Source organism: Mus musculus, chromosome 9 (assembly GCF_000001635.26).
Source record: "Mus musculus strain C57BL/6J chromosome 9, GRCm38.p6 C57BL/6J".
In the NCBI taxonomy this organism is placed as follows: Eukaryota; Metazoa; Chordata; class Mammalia; order Rodentia; family Muridae; genus Mus; species Mus musculus.
In genome coordinates this window covers 119,415,087-119,432,861 of record NC_000075.6, presented here as the reverse complement: position 1 = coordinate 119,432,861, position 17,775 = coordinate 119,415,087, and the positions used below count along the sequence as shown (strand labels likewise).

Genomic DNA, 17,775 nt, shown 5'->3' with positions numbered 1-17,775 from the left:
TGAGCCCAGCCCCCTCACCGGGTGTTTCAGCCAGTGATCCTTAATCGTGGGCCTCATCTTCTTGTGGACAACCACCTCCTGAAGCTCCTCCAGCGAAGGGTGCTGGCCAATCTCCTCCTCGAAGGGCAGCATGTACTCATCGACAGGCCCTGAGTGATGAGGGGCTGATGGCATCACCCGAAGCCCGGCTCCAAGGCCCCAACCCAGGGTGCCCAGAGCCGCCAAACCACTCACCGTCTGCAGCCTTGCACCGAGAGACGAGCTCCCACAGCACCAGGCCCATGGCGTACATGTCGATACGCAGGAAGGCGTCTCTCTGGAAGTTGATGGCTCCTTCCAGCACCTCAGGGGCCATGTACCGTCTGGTGCCAACCTACAGGCAGACAAAGGGCAGGATCTCCAGAGACCAGCTACACTCACAATCACACTCAGCTGGGAGAAGCGCCATGCACCAGGTTGGGTAAGAGTGGAATTCTAAGCAGGAAGCCTTGGAGCCAAAGCCTGCTCCATCCCGTTTGAGGCAGAGTGAAGATTCCAGCTGATAACTGTGATGACACCACGAGCTGGAGGCAGTGCTTATCGGACAGCTCTGCAGGCCCTAGGACATCCCAAACAAGCTACTCTGAGGCTTTGCCTCTGATGGTACCTAAAGCAAAGCCAGACACTCAGAAGGCTGAGGCAGGAGAACCAAAAGTCCCAGACCAATCTGAACGACAGAGACAGACGCTCTAACAGACCAGGGGGAGATGAAGAAGTGACTTAGCTCCTAAGGAACCTGTCACTCAAGTGTGAAGATGAAAGTCTGGATATCCACATAAATGTAACAACCTGCCTGCAACACGGGAGACAGCGATGGAGTCCACAGAGAAAGCCGGCTAGACTAACTGAAGAGATCTGGGTCCAAGCAAAGGACCCAGTATTAATCAACAAGGTTTTAGGTGATCAAGGAAGGTGCCAGTGACTACCTCAGGCCTCCATTCCCAGACATGCCACTCATGTGGAAACAGAAATACACACGCTAAATAAACAGCAGAAATCAAAAGGCCGAAACAAAATGTCGAGAGCATGTTTAACCCACAGGGAGATTCTCCTAGGATGATTGCTGGCTTAATTTTCATGGCCTTTGATTTTAATCTCGCTTAATAACTAAAACTGAGGGCAAGCAGGTTCCTCGGTAGTAGGTGCTTGATGTCAAGCCACACGACCCCAAGTTCAATCCAAGGAGCCCACATGATGGGGAAAAAAACAGATTCCCTTACACACACACACACACAAAGATAAATATATTTCATATATATACAATATATATATAATAAAATTACAACAGAAAGAGAAAAACTGAAATACAAGGAGGAATTGCTGAAGCCCAAATTGCTAGCCTGGCTGGAGGAAGCCTCACCAACCTCCGGCCTTGGTTTCTTTTCTCTCTTGGTGAGTCTACGTCCCCAGGTAGCTCTATCGCTCCAGCGGAGCACAGAGCATCAGCCGCTCCAGCCCCTCCTCCCAGTGCCCAGGTCCCTCACCTGTCCATGGGTATCCCCAGGAGGCTTCCCTGGCTCAAACCGAACAGCCAGGCCGAAGTCAGCCAGCACCGCGGTGAGGTCGCTCTTCAGCAGTACATTCTTGCTTTTGAAGTCCCTGTGGAGACCAAGCGCCAACTGACACACAGGATCAAGACTCAGCCCGCCTCGTGATGACTGACCATGACCCTGCTGCCACCATGGCTCTCCGAGCACTAGAGTACGTGACCGCAGCGCCCAGTTCAAACCATCCCACCTCTGTGGGGCAGGAGACAAAACAGCCTGGGAGTCCTGGGAGGCTGTGCCTGGCAGCTGGGCAGACCCTAGACCACGCCACTAAAAGCCAACCAATAGTTTCTCACAGGGCATGCACATACTTCTGCGATTTTACAATGTTTGGAATGTGAACAAGAATTTAGAATCAACTGCTAATGCCGCACAGGCAGGGTAGCGCTGGAGTGGGTGCAGGCACTCAACCCTGCCTAGGAAAAAACAGAAACCAAACCAACCAAACGAACAAAGGCGTGGCTCAGAAATCCTAAGATCCTAATCAGTGCTATGGGAGGTAATCAGCTATCATCTGCCTCTCCTCCCCCCCCACCCCCCCCACCCCACCCCCACCCCCCACCCCCGACAATGGACAGCTAATGTTATCATGATGACACATAAACACACATGAGCTCTGTAGCGGCAAGCATCAGCAAACATAACCGACACAGACTAGGTAAGTAGAGTCCTCTCAAGGATACAAAAGGTTCTGACCACAGTCTGAGCGTGTGAAGCTCTCCAGAGTAACAGAGTCCACACTCTCTCCTGGGTCCAGCAGAGGGCACCAGAACGCTGGCCTGGAAGCTAGCTATCTCCAGCACACAGGAAGGCCAGGTTTGCTCTGACACACCACAGGCACATTCAAGCAAGCAGAGGCAACTCTGCAACTGCACCCCACCTGCAGAGAGGCTCCTTAATCAGGTACCTGTGGGCAATAGAAGGCTTGTGGCCCTCACCACGACACCACGGCACATCCTCATGCAGGTATGAGAGGCCTCGTGACATCGTCTCCGCCACGTGGCACAGTTCGTTCCACGTGATGATGTTCCCCTTGAGGTAATCCGTGAGGGAGCCCTAAGAGAAGGCAGCAGACTGTGGGCAAAGGCTCCAAATGCAGAACAGGATGCAACCAACCCAGGCCCAGCAGGAACGTCTCAGTGCAAATGCGCAGAATGGGCGGACGTGATCCAGGTGGGAAGTGCGGCTGACACGGGGTCAGCTCATCACAAAACCATCACTGGGACCCATCTATCTCACCGTGGGATCTGTCTGGGGTGTGGCTCACCTTGTCGTGGAAGGCTGTGATGAGCCACAGCTCCACCTCCAGGTTGGAGCCTCGTTTCTCGGCAGCAATGAACTGCAACAAGTTTTCGTGCTTCATGCCGGGTGTGCTGAAGATTTCCCGTTCACTCTGCCACGACTGCTTGTCCTGAGGCAGGGAGGCAGCTCAGCCCTGCCATGCTCATAGCCACCCCAACACACCCTACTCCATCCCCAACCCCGATTTCCTAGCCTCAGCATCCAAAGACCAGGCCAATAGCGATCTCTGGGGTAGCTGACAACAGCGCCCTGATTTACAAATGCTGAGTGAGGTGACCAGCCAGTATCAGCCAGCAAATGCTTGTCTTCCTAAGTACCCTGAGCACCTAACTACATGGCTGCCTGGTGTCAGAAGCCTCTGAGTATACACAATGCCAAAAACCAAACTCAGGGACCGAGGAGATGCTCCGGAGGTGCCTGCCAGGCAAGCATGAGAGATTCCCAGCCCCTGGACACAGTGGAGTGTAACCCCAGTGCTGGAAGCAGGAAGAGGTGGAGTTCCTGGGACTTGTTTGCCAACTCGTCAACCAAACCGGTGAGTTCCAGGCTAAGAGAGGCCTTGTCTCAAAAAATCTTAAAACGTAGAGGCTAGAGAAGTGGCTCTGAGGTTAAGAGCACTGCCACTCTCCCTGAGCACCCGGGTTCAATTCCCAGCACATGTATGGTGGCTCACAACTGTCTATAACTCCAGTCTCAAGGACCCAACACTCCCTTCTGGCTTCTTCAGGCACCAGGCACACATGCAGGACACATAGATACATGCGGGCAAAAAAAGCACCTGCACACATAAAAATATTTTCACTGAGGGCCAGGCGGTGGTGGCGCACGCCTTTAATCCCAGCACTTGGGAAACAGAGGCAGGTGGATTTCTGAGTTCGAGGCTAGCCTGATCTACAAAGTGAGTTCCAGGACAGCAGGGCTACACAGGGCTGTCTCGAAAAAACAGAAAAAAAAAAAAAATTTTTTTTTTCATTAAAAAGGAATAAAAATAAAGAACTGTAAAAAGTAGAGAGCCAGGTTTGGTGGTGCACACCTTTAATTCTAGCATCTGGGAGGTGGAGGCAGGTAGACTTTTGGTTCAAGGCCAGCCTGGTCTATATGACAAGTTCTAGGCCAGTCTGGATTACATACTGAAATCCTGTCTCCAAAAAAATAAAAAGGAGTCCAATAAAGGGATTCATTCTCTGGCCTCCACACACAGACCTGTGCGTACACAAAACATGCAAACTGCATACACAACACGGAAGTAATGGCAGAACCCAAAACCAACATGGCGTCTGACCCTAATCCTCTGATGGACTCTCAGTACTGAATCAGAATCCTGGACAGTCGACTGCCCCATGGAAAGACACTCCCGCTTGGACCACAGTGAGAGAAGATGGCCTGGAGACCCCCAAAAGCTCACCTGAAGTGGGAAGATCTTCACAGCCACAAAGTCGTTCATGAGCTGAGCTTTCCAAACGCAGCCAAAGCGGCCCCGAGCCTTGATCTCCAGCAGCTGTAGTGGCTTCAGGCCCACCAGAGGGGATGGGGGCGGAGGCCCCGGGTCCTGGAAAGGCAAGGGCTTAAAGGAGTCCGCACAGCCGTCCCTTCTCCCTGCCCAACGCTGGCACTGTCTCACCTCATGGATGTCCACATGGCCGTAGGGAGGCTTCCGATGACGATACATCCAGAAGGCCAGCAGGACGATGAGAGAGAGGCCTCCAATGGGCAGCAGCGAGTAGGCCAGCACCGTGAGCAGGGTGGGGGCTGTCGGGGGTGGCTCGTACGTGACTGGGGGACACATGGAGCCCTGTGTCACACAGCCCGCCCACTCTAACACTCCAGCCGGCCCTGCAAGCACTCCCCACTGGCTCCACAGTGCCACACTCAGACCCTCTTCCCACAGGCCCCTCACCTTCTGGGCCCCCAGGCTCCGGCAAGTGGGTGAAGCGCTCGTTGCAGAAGTTGCCTTCGCAGCAGCAGAAGTACACCTGGGGGTTCTCCTCGGTGGCCACACACTCCTGCCTGAGGGCCCAGGGTCCCCGTTACAAACTCCCCGGCAGGGACGGAAAGACTCTCCCCGGCCCCTCCCCCCAGGCAGCGCAGCTTCAGAAACATCAGCAGTTAGGGTGACCCCACGTCCCTTGAAGAGTGTGACTCAAGGCTGAGAGGGGCAGGCAGGCATGGAAATGCTGCCTGAGCTGAGGAGAGCAAACACCAGAACAGGGGCTTGGGATTCTGGGTAGTGCCTCCGAAGAGACCCTGAGATCAGTGGGTGGCCAAGTGCAGCGGGCTACGGCAGCGGGAACGCTCCCGCTCCCCTGTGTACCTGTCGTAGCAATTGAAGTCATCTAGCCAGCAGCCCTTCTTCACCAGCTCGATGGTGCCCGAGCTGTTGCGCCACGAGGCGTAGCAGTGCAGCCGCTTGTCCTGTTCCCCCTCGCAGCGCTCCAGGCCGCTCTGGTTGGTGCGCTCCAGCTCCCAGTTGGCGTTGTAGTAGATGCACTCCCGAGTCTCAGCCTCCCCTCGCCCGGAACCTGCGCCCGAGAGAAGAGAGGCTGAGCACGGTGAGGTGACTTGTAACCAGTCCTGGAGACGACGCCTGCTGAAGGTGCTTGGTGAAGATGCCAACCCACCCCTCTGCTCTCGATACTGGCCCCCTTACCACCCACACATCAACACCTTTTACGAAGACCAGGCTAGTGTTCCTCCATTCCCTGCCCACACCAACCTGGAAGCGGGACCTTCCTGGGACCTTCCTGCGCTCTTTCTCACCTGTGTTCACCAGGTACTGAAGAACAGCTACGCTTACAGGAAAAGGGTAAGCTCCCAGGGTCACCAAGGGTCACTTTTCTCAGACAGGAGGGCTAAGCTACGATTGCAGATGGTTGAACACACCAAACACTCATCACACCTTTGCCCACTTACTCCACCCCTACCCCTGCGCGTGCCCCTTTTTTGCCCCACTATGACCCCATGAACCTTTTAGATATAGGACGGGAAATAATACACAAATCCCAAAGGTATCCTGTTCCCTCGTGGGACATCCGGAGGGCGTGTGGCATTTATTACCTCGTTGACAACCTTATGCAGACACCCTAACGGGAAAGAGCGCTGACTTAGCCTTGCTGCACCTCAATCCACTGGCACCCAGCCTACTCCAATAACCCACCTGAGGCCAGAGGGGCATCAGGGAGGGGGCTCCCACCTGACCCGAGGTTGGCAGGGTGCCAACTGCTAACACTGCTTGGTTCCCCAGGGCCCATTGCAGACAGGAGGATCCTGACTGGCCGTTCTGGAAGAGGAACCCTCAAGACATGCTCACAAGATCTCACGGCGGCAGGCAAAAGCTCCTCCCAGGGAGGCCCCAACTGGGCAAGACGCCAGTCTTAGGGCTCCAGGTAGGACCCGGAAGGTCAGAATGCTACCCAGTCAGAATGGCAGAACCCAGCCTCAGCCCTAGCCATGCCAGGTCCTGTTGGCCTAGGCCCTGACACTTGTGGTGACAACCTGCCAGGTGGCTAGAACTCAGCCTGGCCCAGAAGGGTCTCGGTATCCAGAATGGGGCTCAGACAGGGTGTGCACCGGCTTCTCCCAACCAGGACCTTATTCAAGCACAAGGCTTTAGGTTGTGGATGAGACTCTAAGGGATGAGTATAGGCCGGAAACAAAGCCCGAGCCAGCGCCGGAAGCCAGGGTGGCACCTAGAGTGTCTACAAGCCCTGGCTACTTGTGGCAGGAGTGGGTAGTGGAGCTATGTGAAGCACCCCGTCCAGGGAGGACACAGCTCCTTCTCCCGCGGGAGGAAGCGAAAGCATGTGTGGAGCGCAAACACTCCTAAGTGTCCTCTGCAATTGCTTCCCAGATGCCCAGCTTCCCCCACAGGCCTGCAAGGCTGGCCCTGAGCTGCTGAGCACAGAACGGGTTCCTATGTAACAGATGGCGTGGACAGACTATGAGCAGAGGGGACAAGAAGGAGGGATGGCTTCAACACGAAGCAAGACCCCTGCTATAGATGCTGAGGATGGAACCTGGACTTTGTGTGTACTGTCCGCTCCACCTCTGACCTACACCCATGACTCAGGAGAGTGTCCACCTCCATTCAGACTACAATCAGCCCCTGGAGTCACAAGGGCAACAACAAACAGAGTAGACCTCAGCCTGGCCTAGCTCCAGGCCAGTGTCAGGCACCAGCCCCTCTGGCACAACCATAGGATCCCAGTGGAGAAGCCTGAGAAGGCAACATGAAGCCTCAGAGAGGACCCAACAGCTCACTGGAGCCACCGACCTCCCAGACCTGCCCAGAGCCGACCCTGCAGAGCAGCTTTGAGCTGGCCAGACTGCTGATGCCTCACAGCTGTGCGCCTGGGGCAAGTCACCTAGCCACTCTCTGAGAGGTGACTGACAGCACCTGCCTCCTAGGGTTGTAGCGATCCTTCCAGTCCAGGCCCCACACCAAGCCTGCCTGCAGCTCTGCATCCCATGTGACATTCCACACCCTTCCCACACCACACCCTGGCCACTGCCAGCTGGAGACCCAGGGGGCCTCCCGTTTCCTCTCTCCTCCCTGGCTCCATTTCTTCACACTCTCACACTGGCTATTTATAGCATATGGCAAAATTCCAACCACAAGGCCACAGAGCCCTTTAATAGATGAAGGCCTCCCGCCCACAGCCTAGCAGCCAGGTCAGGAGTCTCCCCAACTGGCCCTGCCTCCCCACCCTACACAGCTGCATTTCCATCAGTCCCCAGGACCACAACCAGGGTGGCTACAGAAGGGGAACCTACAGAAGAGAAAGGGTGGGCAAGGCTGGAGCATCACACACACACACACACACACACACACCCCGCACATATGCATGAACCCATATTGGCAGACTGGGAGGAAAGAACCCGTCAAGTAACTACAGTTTATCTTAGAATCCTTCACTGTGGGGCTAGTGGTTACAAGAACTTATTCTTTGGTTGAAAACAAATGGCTTTGGTTCCCAGCATCCACGTGGTGGCTCACAACCACCTGGAACTCTAGTTCCAGCGGCAATGCACACACTGTGTGCATGCACATTCATGCAAAATACCAACACCATAAAACAAGTTTCTTTTAAATCCTTACTCCAGAGAACCAAACCACTTTAATTCTACTTTTTGGCCTCATCTGTATTTATGTGTCACCTAGACTAACACCCACTTGTCACACCCCAGGCACTGTATGATGGAGAACCCCGAGTGAACCCCTAAGATGACAGAACTAAGTGAAGCAGAGGTTAAGGCTCTTTGCAGGCCACATCCTGAAGTTCCATGTTTCGGAGCCCAGGGACTGCCCAGTGTGACCTCACCTGGTTCACCGGCTGGACCCTCGGGTTATGTACAGCTGTCATGTGAGCAAAGCCATCACGCATGAAGCTTCTTGGTGAGCGTTTCCTCCCGTCCTGGGAATGCTGAGCCTAAGCAGCTTTGATTCAGTACATTCTTCCAAATCCTTCTCCAAAACAATCGACCCAGTTTCCGAGAGCAGCCCACCGAGGCACACCCTCAGCCGAGCTCCCCTGGGAACACTGGCCAGCCTTCCCACTTCCTGGCCAGGTACCTTCTCCTTATGCTGAGGGAAGTCTATGCTCATGGGTATCGCTGTGCAGTAACCATTTTTTGTTCATGCTATCAAAAGGCCAGGTGGTGGTGGTGCACGCCTTTAGTCCTGACACTCCCGCACTTGGGAGGCAGAGGCAGGCAGATTTCTGAGTTTGAGTTCCAGGACAGCCAGGGCTACACAGAGAAACCCTGTCTGTGGAGAAGGTGAGTATGTCTAGCTGGTGCTAACTTACCTAGAACATTTCTTGTGGCGTTTTCCCAATTTATCTTTTCCTTCCTACTTTCATTTCAAAGCTTTCTGCCCACTTGAGCTTTCTACAATTCAATCTAATGCTTCCTTAAAACCGGAGTCCTAACACATTCATGGTTAAACTCTATTCCAATCTCCATTTGTTCCTTGTTTTCTTTTCTTTCCTGCAGTTCTGTCGGCTGATCAAACACAGCACTTCATGCAAGCTAACCACTGAGCAACAGGGATTACCACCTGTGACCTGGAAGCTCAGGTTCCCTTCTGTCCCAGCATTAGCTAATCTGAAGTGTACCTGAGACTCTACATCTGCATTAATCTGCCTTTCCACCACCTCTCCCTGAAGCGTCTAGATTAATTCCATCACCTTTCGACTTTCATTAATATGAAATCCGCATGGGAATAAACTGTGAACAGATTATACTCAGTATTCAATATTTTTGCTGTCTGTATACATCTCTAAAACATTATTTGTGGTTTATACAGCCAAGGCTGCTTTTTTGCGGCTATAATGGGATCTTGGGACTAGGTATATTAGCTCCCTTTCTCGGGAGTTATTTTGGCTCATCATCTGTGGGGAGGAAGGAATCTGAGGGCAGAAATGTGAGGTGACCAGCAACACCGATGGATCGATCAGCAGGGGCAGGAGCTCAAGGCTGCTTGCTCGCTGGGGGGCTTCAGGAGGCAGGCTCGGGCTGCAAGCAGGGCTGGGCTTCAGGAGGCAGGCACGGGCTGCAAGCAGAGCTGGGCTATCAAACCTTAAGACCACCAGTGAGATGCCAAAGCTTTTATATTCAGGCTCCATTTTAGAGCACATGACCTAAGTTTAAACTTACGTAGACTAACAGGCTGGTATCTAGCATTAGTTTCCAAGTTGCCCCCCAACAGAACCTGAGCCTAGCTCTAGTCTCTAGGCTAATCCCCAACAAGAGCAGAGTTTCCAGGTTACACCCCCAACAAGACCAGTGTCTCCTGGTTATCCCCCCAACAAACCCGTACCCCAGGTTACAAGCCCCTTGCCTAACAACCACCAATGCAGAGGGGAGCAGAAGTTAAGTTTATGATAGGACTCCCAGCACCAGCCAACTGTGTTAAGGGCCATAGGAGCTTCCCAATTAGATGCTTGCACACATGCATTCCCTGATTGATGCTTACTATAAAGCCTTGCCCTGATAGACATTTGGGGCTCCCCCACTACCAAAACCATCCTACATGATGGTGATGTGCTGGAGGGGCCAGAGCTAGCTCAAATAAAATTAAAGACCCTGTTGTGAGTTTCATCAGATTGGCTCCTTTGTGTGTTTTGGGGGATCACTGACATTTCCCTGGCACAACACCAGCAGAGATCCACTTCTTCTAGCTAAGCCCTGACTGTCAAAGGCTCCAGAACCTCTGAAAACATCCGCAACTGATAGAAACAGTGTTCAGTCACATGAGCCCATAGGGACATCTCATAGGCAAACCATAACAAGGGTTCTCACTGTTTTGGGGTCCAAATGCTACTTTAGAGCCACGCTCGTCTTCCAGCCTCTACTGCTAATAAACCGTCCAGTGTTGGGGGAGGGGTGGCAATGGTGCTCTGTGCTGTTACAGCAGCAGCAACACACTCAAGTATCTGCATCCGCCACTTTTCACATCTCTGTGATCAAACACCTGACAACCGGTAACTTCAAAGAGAGAAGCAGGAGACAGAAACTCAGTCCTCAGCTAGGTCCCTCCTTTTCTCCATGGTTCAGCACCTGATCCAGGGTGGGTCATCCCTCTCTTCCAACCTCTCTGGAAATACCCTCAGACACTTCCAAATGTGGACCTCGCTAACAGCCCAGTCTAGCTAGCTGAGGGTGGAAATCAGCCATCACCCACCACCCCCTTTTCATATTGTCCTAGTTTGTCACTTGGTAATTCCTTAAGATCTCCCTTCCAACGCACTGTTTCTTCCTTTTACTGCGTCTAATCTGTGTATCTCTTCCACTTAAAATTTCTACTTAATTTTTTCTGTAGCTCTGGCTATCCTGAAACTCCCTATGTAGACCAACCTGGCCTTGAACTCATAGAGATCCTACTTTTGCCTGTCAAGAACAGTACCAGGCTTGTGTGTGTGTGTGTGTGTGTGTGTGTGTGTGTGTGTGTGCGCGCGCGCGCTAGGAAAAGAACTCAGGTGCTCTGGAAGAGGCAGGAATGTCCCTGACTGCTAGACCATCCCCTCAGCCATCATCATCCTAGGTTAATTTTACATTCTATTTTTTGGGTATCTCCGAATTCCTGTCTAACTTACTTTTTAAAGTTTACTCTATTTATTTGTTTGTTTATTTATTTTTAGTTTGTTTGTTCTGAGACAGGGTTTCTGTATAGCCCTGCCTATCTTGGAACTTGCTCTGCAGATCAGGCTAGCCTCTAACTCAGATTCACCTGTGTCTGTGAGGTGAAGTTGGAGGTTGTTCAAGGGGATTGTTTGCAGTTTGTTAGTAGTCATGCTCAAGAAAAAAAATCTCAGTCTCTCTCTCCTCTATACTTCTCTCTCTCCTGTCTAGTGATGGGGGTGGGGGGACAGGATGAGGGGAATAAAGGGTATGAAAAAAACCCCACAAGGTAGCAAAGACCAATCAGGCAGGCGAGTATAGGTGACTGAGGCCAGAGGCATTGGACGCCCACCCCACCCCGGAACACAGGCGATCATGAGCTGGCATGTGGGTGCCGGGCACTGATCTCTGGACCTCCAAAAAAGCAGTGTGTGCTCTTAGCCAGTTCTTTCCAGCACCCTCCTCCTCTAATTTTAAAATTTACCACCTTTGTTTGCTTGCTTGTTTCTGATGACTTTCACTCAGGCAGATTTCTTCTCCTTATATTTTGAATTTTGGATATTGAGCTTATGTTCAGATGGGGTCTTTTCTGAGAAATGCCACCTTCCAGGGAGAAATGATCATTTTTGCTTCTGCCAAACCCCATACCGGTTAGAACACTTTTAATTTCTGATTTAGAGTCTCCCAGAACAGGATAATATGAACTTCTAACTTCAGGGTCATGTCTGTAGTTATAAAGTCTCAGAGGGAACTGCATCTGCCCCACTCCCCTCCCCTTTCCTCCTGGCTGAGATGAATTCCATTATCTAGTTGCTCTGTCAGCCCCAGGCTGCACGCCCTCACAAACGGTAAGACAGCAAGGAAGCCCGAGGACAGGAGGGCCCTAACCTCAATTTCACATCTACTGGATCCACCGGAGTCTCTAAATTACAGGAATGGGCAAGGCTGCAGGGATGAGCAATTCTTACTCCCTGTGTGTGCAGGAGCCATGGAGGCTGTCAGAGTAGGCATCAGATCCCCTGGGCTGGAGGTACAGGAGTTTGAGAGCCACCAGATGTGGGTGCCGGGAACAGAACTTGGGTCCTCTGGTGTCCGCACTCTTCCCTCCCATCCCTGCACACGTAGCTCCCTGGCTACGCTGGGAGGGGGGCTCACTATACTTTTCCTAGCATTTTATGGGGGCTTTTCAGCTCTTCCACTATAAATGCTTCAGACAGTCCAAGAACACTTTCCAAAATGACAGGAGGAAGCCAAGACATCTCCCGTCACCTCTATACCAGACTTCATAAACAAGTCCCACAGCCCAGGGTGAGGCCCAGGGCCCTCGGCCGGCCCTGTGATTCCCGCAGAACACCAGAGAGCGTCCTTCCAGGTGAGGCCAAGGATTATAAGCATGTCCTGAGTCCTCTGCAGAGGGAAGTTTTCTAGAGCAGAAGCCTCAAGGAATAAAAGAAGCTACAGAAGGGAAGACTCAGAGCAGACGGTGAAGTGGGAACTGACCACGCAGAGCCCTCAACTGGCCGTGGACAAAGCTGGGCAGTGTGATTCCCACCACAGAAGCGTCCAAGACTTGGCACTCTATGGTACCAGATGTCACTGTCACAATGGTGTGAAAAGGCAGAAGGTGGGTTCATTAGCACAGTCAGGCCTCCGATGCAGGTTGCCCTGCTCCAAACCCGCAGAGCCAAGCTGACTGGGCAGAAAGGAGCAGGCTACCTCAGGCCTGAGTCACGCTGAAGAGGGGGCAAACCAAACGCAGGCCTGCAGCACTCTCCCATCTGCGGCTTCCAGGACCCAGCCTGTCCACATACAGACCAGAAGATCTTCCTCAGCAGACCCTAACTGGCTCCAAAACCTGTCTAATCAGGTCTCCCTCCCCAGCCGGGCCAGCTCCACCTACAGGCTCTGAGCTGTCAATCAGTACTCATGCCCATCCTTAACATAACAGGCTACAGAGCAGCGAGGGACACCAGGAGAAGACAATGCGACAGCAACAGTTCAGTTCCAGAGTGAGTGAGAGTGAGAGAGAGTGAGAGAGAGAGCACGCGAGCGAGAGCAAGCATCTAGTAAGAAAGAGAGTGAGCGCAAGTATCTAGTAAGAAAGAAATGGCACCTACAATGGATAAGCTTTCCAACTGCCAGTACTTGCAAGCTAGACTTCAGTGAGACAATGCTTTTCACTCACAAGTCCATGAACTGCAAAGGCAGAAGGGATGGCTCAGTGGTTAGAGCACTGGCTGCTCCTGCAAAGGACCTAGGTTCTATTCCAGCACCCGCATGGTTACTAACAGCCATCTGTAACTCCAGTTCTAGGGGATACCATGACCTCTCACAACCTTTGTATAGGGTACCAGACATGTACATGCAGGCAAAACACTCATACACATAGAATAATAAAATTAATAAATCTTTTATTTTCCATGTGAGGTTTATTGGGAGAGGGGCAAGGTGGCAGCGGAAAAGGGGGTGGGGGGCAGGGAGAGAGCAAAATTAATAAATCTTAAAAAAGAAAAAAAAAAAAGAAAACAAAAAACCAGAATCTCCCTCCATCTGCCCTTTATCTGAATGTACTGACACCTGGTTGTAGTGGCACAGATCTTTAATCCCACCCAGTGCTAAGGAGACAGAGACAGAGGCAACTGGATCTCTACGAGTTCTAGGCCAGCCTGGTTTACATAGTGAGTTCTAGAGCAACCAGGGCTACACAGAAAGACCCTGTGAGACCCTGTCTCTAAATAAACAAACAAATAAATAGTATTGAAGTGCTGGAAAGAGAGCTCCAACTTTAAGAGCAAGCACTGCTCTTAGAAAGGACTCAAGCACAGACTCACACAATTAAAAATAAATATTTCTTTAATGTCCTGGAGGGAAGATGCCACCAAAACCAGGTATAAAACCAGGAGTAAAACAGAAAACAAAACTCCACGTTCCAAACAGAGACACGGTTGATAGATAGGTATGTTCTTCTGGGTGATCACAAAAAATTCAGAATGACAAGTCAGGCCAGGATGGAAGCCAGCAAACCAGCGAACCCTCTAGCTGATCCTAGAACTACATCAGAATAGCCAAACAGGCCCCAAGGACCTGAGTCGCTCGCCACAGAAGAATTCAGTCGACAGAACTACCCGACATTAAAAACAGCGGAGGCGCCAGCAAAACCAGCGTCTGAGGGGACAGCACAATCAAGATTCTCTGTAACCGTCATTCACGGTAGCCGACAAACTTGTAAAATCAGGTTATCCTCATCGCTCGCTCTCAAAGGGGAGCACAATGAATGCGGAGGGAGGGCGGAATGTTGGAATTAGCAAGGGGTTTTGAAAGCAGGGAGGCAGCTACATCTGGGGCTCGGGAATTTATTATATTATTATGCAGTTCAGCGAGGAGAGAAGTGCCTGGTCCTGGTCTGTCCATCGTCACTCTTAGCTCCATGATACCTTCAACCGGAGATGCCGTCTGTTTTCTCCGGTCGGCTCCGGGTGCCACTGGCCCCTGCGAGCAGAAGAGTGAGGCCCTGCATCTGCTTTCTACCCAGCTTCCTGACTTCTCTTCAGGACCATAGTGTACTACTCCGAAGCAAGGTCCCATCTAAACAGGAACTAAAACAGCCTGGATTCTGAGCTTCCCCTTCCTTCTGTCTGTGTTCCAAACACTGAACCACGTCTGGGGATACTTCCGGGACACTACCTCCCACCGTGCCGCGGCCGCCAACCTCCACCGTGGCACCGTGGCACGGCATGGCTGGCTTTCCTCATGGGTGTCACGAGTCCCGGCAGCTGCTGAGAGTTACAGCTGCATCCCCTCAGGCTGTAGTAAAACAGCCTTGGAACTTCAAAACTTAATGAAGAGTGGGAGGGAGAAAAGAGAGAGAACGGTTCACCGGCAGCCCATGGACAAAGTGTTAGAGGAACAGATACCCCAAGACAAACCCCCAATATAGTAGATTCCAGCTGAGCTAAGTAGCCTGAGCCTTTACTTCCAGTATGTAGCAGAGGCAGGCAAATCTCTGGGAGTTCCAGGCCAGCGAGGGCTACCATAGTAAGACTGTCTCAACAATAACAAAGTGATTTCCACTCCAAAATATAACCCAAAAGGAAAACAAGATTCACTTTCAACTGTCATTTTTATTCCAAATTATTACAGACTCATCTATGTCACCTACAACACCCACAGGTTAAAATATAAACCTTAAGGATGTCTATATTTAAACAGGTGGAAGAGTGCGGCATGGTGGTGCATGCCATTAATCCCAGAGGCAGGTGGATCACTGTGAGTTGGAGGCCGGCCTGGTCTAGAGATACTGTCTCAAACAACAACAGCAAAATAAACAGATAGGAGATGGAAGCAGTCACGAGGAAGCTGTGGTGTGCACAGAGAAAAGGCCAGCCGCCACAGTGGCAGCCAGCCTCCTGGAAGCCAAGAAGAGGGAAGTCTCTTCCATCAAGCCTGCCAGCATCTTACTACTGAAGGACTCTGCAGTGCTATGTGATTTTCCATTAAGTCGATGGTGCAGACAAAGGCACAAATAGTGTTTGTCACCAGGATGATGTGGAAGAGCCAACTGGGGCATTGTGCATACGAGAGACACTGCCACAAGTTCAGTGTCATTGAAACCCATGAGCAGGGCCTGACACATGGGCTTAAATGAGGACAGCTGAACCAAGACACCAAAGAGAAGCTGGGCTTTGGAAATCACACACCACCAAACTGCCTTCCCTACTTTTACAAGTATTCATGGTGGAGGGCCGTATGAGGGAACCAGAAACATATGGAAATTCCAGAGGTCCTTCCATCATGAGATTGTTATTAAAATTGTATTGCAATCAGAATTCTGCCATGCCAACATCTTGTCAACACACTGTGCCTTGAGGCAGTGCTGCTTCCCAGAGCTCGTCGGCCACCTCAGCAGTTGCCACAGTCCCTAAAGAGGGTAAAAGGGGACACCCAGAAGTAGCCTGATGCTGGCACCTTCCCCAGGGGTGGCTGCCTCAACCTCTGTGGCCAAGCGCTTTACAAGGTCGACGCTGAAGTCTAGACCTCCAGAAACCCACACTGTGCTGGAGGGAGGGTCAACCGCCAAGTCACTCAGCTTCTGCACCTACTGCCGCCACCTGTCACTTTCAGTGCTTATTAAAATGCAAAATACGTATATCATGTGTTCCTGACATTATTCTCTTCAATCTAGATAAATGATATACAATCAGAAAGCCCACCAACAGGAGGGCAATAAAGCATCGTCTATCTCTAAACGAGAATTTTTTATAACTATTGTAAAGAGTAAAGCAGGCATGGTGGCCCACACCTTTAATACCAGCACTTGGAAGGCAGAAGCAAGAGACTCATTACAAATCTGAGGTCAGCCTGAGCTACACAGTGAATTCCAGGCTAGTCTAGGCTATATAGTAAGACTTTGTCTGAAAAGTCAACAATCAACTGATCAATCAATCACAGTGATCTAATTCCTGCCCTATTTAAAAAAAAAAAAAAAAACAAAAACAAAAAACGACATGGTCTGAAGAGATGGCTCAGTGGTTAAGAGCACTGACTGCTCTTCCAGAGGTCCTGAGTTCAATTCCCAGCAACCACATAATGGCTCACAACCATCTGTAATGAGATCCAATGCCCTCTTCTGGTGCATCTGAAGACAGCGACAGTGTATTCACATTCATAAAATAAATAAATCTTAAAAAAAAAAAAAAAGCAAAAGACAAAAACAAAAAGACCTTAGTTGACATGTGTATTAGAAAGCTTGCCTGCATGGATCTGAGTTGGCTCAGTGGTTAAGAGCACTGACTCCTCTTCCTAAAGGTCTTGAGTTCAAACCACATGGTGGCTCACAACCATCCGTAATGAGATCTGAGATGCCCTCTTCTGGTATGTCTGAAGACAGCTACAGTGTACTCATATTCATAAAATAAATAAATCTTTGAAAAAATAAAGAAATCTCTAAAGAAAAAAAAAAGGCATCTTGCTCACACACACAAATCATTCAAAAGTGTGAATATTGTCGTATAAAATATAACAAGCAAAACCAGTTTATGCTGGTTACAAACAAAGTAGCTAATTACCCTTAGGGATGGATGCAGCAACTAGCATGGGCTGAGATGGCTTCAGAGCACACTTAGCATCCAGCAGGCCCTGACTGGGTCCTGAGAGCCACTGAGACACGAAGGGAGACTTGGTCTGGATGCTGACTGTACAGGTGCACTGGGTTTGTGGATCTCACTCCTAGCTACACTTTCCATCTTCAGTTTTTAAATCATTATTTTACTTGGTGTATCTTTGTTTTGTCTGTGTACCATGTAAGCACCTGGTACCCATCAAGGTCAGAAGAGGGCACTGAATCCCCTGGGACTGGAGTTACAGGTGACTGGGAGGCACCTTGTGGGTGCTGGTACTCTGGCCTGGGTCCTTTAAGAGTGGTCAGTGTCCTTAACCACTGAGCCTTGCACATAGGAAGCACTTTCTACACCCACTACACGCACACATGCACCAGGCTAAGAGGCTATGATTGATCACCACAGACTTCTGTACATCTTATGCCTACAACCACAGTGACAATTTTGGAATTTTGGTGTCTTTAAAAAAGACAAAAGTAATATGACTATGTTTTTGTTTTAATCCCAGGTGTAGTGCTATGGGGCCACTTCAGACCGCCCACCTCGTGCTCTAGCAGAGAAGTGGGGTGCTGGTTGTTGGTCATTTGGGGGTGTTGATTGTGATTTGTTAATAGTCATGCTCAAAGAAATGAAACGAAACAAATTAGATTCAG

General features: G+C 50.9%; 1 protein-coding gene across 5 annotated transcripts in view; it reads right to left on the bottom strand.

The window, feature by feature from the left end:
- The window catches only part of Acvr2b (activin receptor IIB), a 40,566-nt gene that overhangs the window by 9,287 nt on the left and 13,504 nt on the right, over positions 1-17,775 (bottom strand). For 2 of the 5 annotated variants that reach the window (NM_001313757.1, XM_030244026.1), the window contains exons 2-10: positions 5,200-5,407; positions 4,786-4,895; positions 4,510-4,661; positions 4,294-4,437; positions 2,854-2,997; positions 2,494-2,642; positions 1,524-1,638; positions 235-373; positions 19-149 (exon numbers count right to left, since the gene is read on the bottom strand). In NM_001313757.1, the coding sequence (NP_001300686.1) occupies positions 19-149; positions 235-373; positions 1,524-1,638; positions 2,494-2,642; positions 2,854-2,997; positions 4,294-4,437; positions 4,510-4,661; positions 4,786-4,895; positions 5,200-5,407 (1,292 nt within the window). Of the gene's footprint in view, positions 1-18; positions 150-234; positions 374-1,523; positions 1,639-2,493; positions 2,643-2,853; positions 2,998-4,293; positions 4,662-4,785; positions 4,896-5,199; positions 5,408-17,775 lie in introns of all 5 variants that reach the window. The other 3 variants (XR_379846.4, NM_007397.3, XM_006511926.4) reach the window with 2 other exon arrangements.